The sequence below is a fragment of the Cyprinodon variegatus genome, unplaced genomic scaffold (genome assembly GCF_000732505.1).
Source record: "Cyprinodon variegatus isolate N-32 unplaced genomic scaffold, C_variegatus-1.0 Scaffold1776, whole genome shotgun sequence".
NCBI lineage: Eukaryota > Metazoa > Chordata > Actinopteri > Cyprinodontiformes > Cyprinodontidae > Cyprinodon > Cyprinodon variegatus.
In genome coordinates this window covers 75,853-81,432 of record NW_015152229.1, presented here as the reverse complement: position 1 = coordinate 81,432, position 5,580 = coordinate 75,853, and the positions used below count along the sequence as shown (strand labels likewise).

The window sequence follows — 5,580 nt, the reverse complement described above, 5'->3', positions numbered from 1 at the left end:
TCCACTACCTCATTTCTCCTCGTGCACTACCCCATTTCTCCTCGTCCACTACCTAATTTCTCCTCGTACACTACCCCATTTCTCCTCGTCCACTACCTCATTTCTCCTCGTGCACTACCCCATTTCTTCTCGTCTACTACCCCATTTCTCCTTGTGCACTACCCCATTTCTCCTTGTTCACCACCCCATTTCTCCTTGTGCATTACCCCATTTCTCCTCGTCCACCACCCCATTTCTCCTCGTGCATTACCCCATTTCTCCTCGTTCACCACCCCATTTCTCCTCGTCTACTACCCCATTTCTCCTCATGCACTACCCCATTTCTCCTCATCTACTACCCCATTTCTCCTTGTGCACTACCCCATTTCTCCTTGTTCACCACCCCATTTCTCCTTGTGCATTACCCCATTTCTCCTTGTTCACCACCCCATTTCTCCTTGTGCATTACCCCATTTCTCCTCGTCCACCACCCAATTTCTCCTCGTGCACTACCCCATTTCTCCTCGTCCACCACCCCATTTCTCCTCGTGCTTTACCCCATTTCTCCTCGTCCACTACCCCATTTCTCCTCGTGCACTACCCCATTTCTCCTCGTGCACGCTCTGTTTAATAGTTGCTGTTTGCAATGCTCATACAAGCTTACTTTCAAAAAGAAGTTTTGCAATTTTTCCACTTAGTCAGACTCACCAGCGGTAAGTGAAAATGGGGACGAGTACGTAGGACGGCCATCACCAGAATGATTGACAGTTATGAGGACCATTTATTTCAATGATCCACCCGGAAATAGAACATCCTCCACTATAGTTTTAAGATAATCAGTGTCTCAATTTTTGTCCCAAAGAGAATCTCCCACAAGCTTCCATATGACTCCAGCTGCATATATTATACAGACATTTAGGATCCATGGACTGTAGCCAATCTGGACGTGGCTGCAGGAGGAAAACTGATGACTAATGAATGTTATAACTGGTTAGAATTAATAGGCATAATCTGTCTGAAGGATGTCTTTAATAATCTTGAACACTCTACAGGTTGGCTTCACGCTAAATCGGTAACAACAGAACACAGTGTAATGAAACATTAGTGCCTATAAAATAACTATTTCATATATATCAAACTGTAAACAAACTTGGAAGTAAAATTCACAAGTTTAAAGACCTTTATCCAAAAAGTTAAGTGCTATCATTTTCTTTTTCCTGCTTTGAATAGCATCCTCTTGGTGCCACATCATTGAATATTGACCTCGATAGGTTTGATCTGAGTGTGTTTCTCAGCTGCAAGCAGAAGGTCAGAAAGTCGTTCTTCTACAAAGAGACTAGTTTGATCTTAATCGTTTTAAGCTTTGAAAATGATCTCTCCACAGAAGCTGTCGTCACTGACAGGGTTACATTGATTAGTATCATCTTCTCAAAGGTTGGAAATAGTAACTAGTCCATATTTTCCCTCAGTATAGAAATAATATTCCCTTTGAACCTCCTGTTGTGCTCCTTAGTTATAGTATCCAGAAAAGTGTAGAACCCATCCATCCATCCATTTTCTTACACGCTTATCCCAAGTGGGGGTCACGAGCGTTGCTGGTTTCTATCTCCAGCTTTCAATGGGCAAGAGGCAGGGCACACCCTGGACGGGTGGCCAGTCCATCACAGGGCAACACTGAGACAAACAGGACAAACAACCATTCTTGCACACACTCACACCTATGGGGACTTTAGAGAAGCCAATTAACCTAACAGTCATGTTTTTGAAATGTGGGAGGAAGGTGGAGTAGAGACAACCCACACATGCTCAGGGAGAACATGCAAACTCCATGCAGAAAAACCCCGGGCCGGGATCAAACTAAGAACCTTCTTGCTGCAAGACAGCAGTGCTATCCACTGTGCCACTGAGTAGCCCATTGTAGAACCCAGTACCCCTAAATTATTCCTCCACAGACTCAAACTGAGCATCTACTTCAGACACCGCTGGACTGTGCTGTTAACACATTGTTCCTTTGGTTTCCTCTCTTGACCAGAGACTACAGTACGTACTGCAATGCCGAGGCTGTTTCCTTATCCTACACATCCAAACTTCTCCTCAGATTGCATGCTTTGCAATGTTTGAAGCACACCACCAATCACCTGGAAGGCAGTGGAAAAGTCCAAGCCTTCTTTTTCATTTTGCTTTTTTATTCTTATAGTGGCTGTAATGTTCAGGTTAGTTCCAAATGTTCTCACTTTCAATTATCAAATCATATATCAAATAAAAAATCAGAGGATTTAAAAAAAAATCACAAAGTAAAATTTTCAGCAGTCTAGGATTCACATATTCTGGACAATCGGTTCTAAATATTTTCTTACCATTGTGTTGCTTCACCTGCCAGCGCCCCTGTGTGCCGTCTGGGTCAATGCTAAACTTAAAACGTGCTCCAAATGGAAATGCATCTTCATCTTCAGCATTAACAATCAGCTTGTTCTCTGATGTGCACATCGACATTAAGTCTGTGGTCAGCTTTGGGCAGTGGTCATTGTACGGCTCCACCTTGATCGGCATATCTGTGTGTGTGTCGGGGGGGTAAACACACAAAGCATTTTTTTAGGGAGAAAGTTGATGCTATTTTAGTAACTAAAACAGTTTCATACAATGCAAACTTCCACAAACTGTTTTATTCAATTATTCTATTACATTAGATGTTTTCTTTTAGTAAACTTTCAAAATATGTTAGATGTTAATGTTTTCATCAGCAGGTAGCATGATGGCGATTAAGTCAGTTTCACACAGGAAATGATGATGACACCATGGAATAGATTGAAATCACTTGGTTGTAGTTGGATTAGTCATTAAATTTGCTTGAACTATTTTCGTCTGATTTTCTAAGACCAGTTGGAGGTAGCGTCAGTCTTAGCATTGGGTCTAACAGCGACCTACTAGTGGAGGAAAAACTGCTTTAAATTGTAAGTTCCACTGAATCTCTGCATATTTGTCAAAATAACAGATTTAAATGATTTTATGAGTTTATTTTCAAAAAACGTCTAAATGTTTGATTTCGAGCCTCTCACATGAGGCATTTCGTGTTGCCATAGCAACAACTGCTTTCCTTTTTGAGTGTAGGAACGAGGGCAGCCTACTTCCACATTTAGCATCAATCAAGGCGCCCTCCTCAGCTGGAGTGGGACTTCATAGTGAAAGACATAGGGGCTGGTTTGGGATTAGCCAAAGTCTCTAGCATGTCCTGGGCGTCTCCTGGGCCTCCTTCAGCAGGAGGCATTAAAGGGCATCTATAGAAGATGTCCGTGCCACCTCAGCTGACTCCTCTTGATGTTGAGGAGAACCAGCTGTGCTCTGAGCCTCCCCAGATGGTAAAGCTCCTCACCCTCTCTGTAAGGGAGAGCCCAGCCATCCTGCTGAGGAAGCTGATTTTAGTATCATTAGTTTATTATCTGATTTCCTGAGCACATGAGGAACATAGACCAAGAGTAAATAGACAGCTTTGCCTTTTGGCTCAGCTTTCTCTTCAGAACAGTGGACTGATGCAGCATCCCATTAAAGGTGGAATCCACCTCAACCTCCAATCATGAACAGGAACCCAAGACACTAGAACTCCTCGCCTTGAAGCCGGACCTCCCCAACCTGAAGAGGGAAAACCAACTTTTTCAGTCAAGAACCACGGCCTCGAACTTGGCAAAGCTGATCTTTATCCCAGCTCCTTATCAATTTCCACAGTGCATGCTGTGGGTCTTGGCAGGTGGGAGCCAGCAAAACCATGTCATCTGCAATAACTACAATCAACTTCATTGTTTTATGAGTTCAATATTTGCCACACTGACCTTTAGGACTGCGTTTATCCAGCTCAGCTTTCATCGATGAAATAAACCTCGGAGGATTGTCATTGTCATCTTCAACCTTAAGTTGAATTTCAATTTTCTGATGGTCTTTGCTGCCTTCTGGGTATTTGGCAATAGCTGTGATCTAAACAAAAAATAATAAAATTTATAGCGGTAGAGAAGCTCATTCTCATTTATGTTTTGTAAAAACAGGAGATAAAAACATTTGCAGGTAGCAGAATGAAACAAACATCTAACTTAAAACAGTATGTTTTACAATTACATTGATACACAGAAGAAGCAAAGGATCCATTTAACATCTTGGATGATTTTCTTTCCTTTTATAGAAATGATGTTAACTGCTTGTAGAAGAAGTTGTGAGTGAAGCTCCTAAAAATCCAAGCTGACAATAACCCGGAACACATGCAGCTGTTCCCGTAGACCCACTGCTGCCTATAAACCTCCCATGGTTTAAAATCAGTGGGATCAAACTTTTTAACCAAACATGTAGCGAGTACATTTATCCACTGTGAGATCAACACAGTCAGTCCATCAATCAATCAATCAATCAATCAATCAATCAATCAATCAATCAATCAATCAATCAATCAATCAATCAATCAATCAATCAATCAATCAATCTCTGGGGCCAGGATCGCCTCTTTATTGGTCCAGGGCCCTGTAGGGCGAGTCTGGGGCCGCCCACACCTCCTATTAATAATACTTTCCCTCTGAAGAGGCTTTTTGTACCAGCATGCTCATGCATTTGGTTCCAGGTGTTCACAGATTGACAATGATAATAACTGCTAATCTGATGCTACAGATCTATCCCACCCTGATTAATATTGTGGAATCACCAAAGGTTTTCCTTCCACACACATGGATATCTGAGGGATACCTGCTGCTCTGGAAGCTTTCTGATCTTTACTTTGGTTCTCTGTTGTCTTCTTTTTGCTGTTCTCTGTTTTCTGTTCCTGCCGTCTCATCCAGATGTGGAAGCAGACTTAGGAGTCACTCTAGATCTTCTGTGTCTATTTTGGATGTTTTGTCACTCTATCTTGTCTCTCTCTCTCTCTCTCTCTCTCTCTCTCTCTCTCTCTCTCTCTTTCTCTCTCTGAGTGAATGGCGGAGTGCATGGAGCTTGAGACGGGAGTGTCAGAGTGAGTGGTTTTTGAGTGTTCTACCTTTTCTTCGTAAGGTGTTTTTTTAAAGCACCTTCTTCTACATACTGTTTTTTTCTATTCTTAAGTTGATTTTTGGTTGTAGCCAAAGCTACCGGATCGATTTGGCGTTTTTGGCATCATGCCCGTGGTGGAGGGCGGTGCAGAGTTTGAAAAGTTGACACGTCGGCATGCTGTCAAACTCATACCGACAGTGAATTGTTCAGTAGAGGAGGCAGCCTTAGCCGCTGGAGGAGTGGAAATCTGCTTCCCGTATGAGTGGAGCGATTGGGATTTTTCTCACGCGGCGAGGCGTTGCCAGCGCCTCGCCGGCAACGCCGGAGCGCCGCCGAGGCGGAACGCGGTCCCGCCGAAGCGGGCCACGGTGTCGGCAATGCGGAATGCGGTTCAGCCGAAGCGGGCCGCGGTGCCGCCGAAGCGGGTCGTGATTCCTAAAAGCGCGTTCACGAGTCTACGGAAACTGCGGCAGACCAAACCAGATGAAAGTGCGCATTCAGCGTCTGCTCTGCCGATAATGCAAGCGTAGAAGAAGAAATGTGCTGTTTACCTGTGCAAAGAAAGAAACAGCGAAAGAAAAATCTCTTAGGACTTCAGTGTTG

The 5,580-nt window shown here is 43.5% G+C and overlaps 1 protein-coding gene across 1 annotated transcript in view; it reads right to left on the bottom strand.

The window, feature by feature from the left end:
• The window catches only part of LOC107104523 (desmoglein-3-like), an 11,572-nt gene that overhangs the window by 3,470 nt on the left and 2,522 nt on the right, over nt 1–5,580 (bottom strand). The window contains exons 2-3 of the mRNA XM_015404527.1: nt 3,804–3,945; nt 2,337–2,531 (exon numbers count right to left, since the gene is read on the bottom strand). Of these exons, the coding sequence (XP_015260013.1) occupies nt 2,337–2,531; nt 3,804–3,945 (337 nt within the window). The remainder of the gene's footprint in view (nt 1–2,336; nt 2,532–3,803; nt 3,946–5,580) is intronic.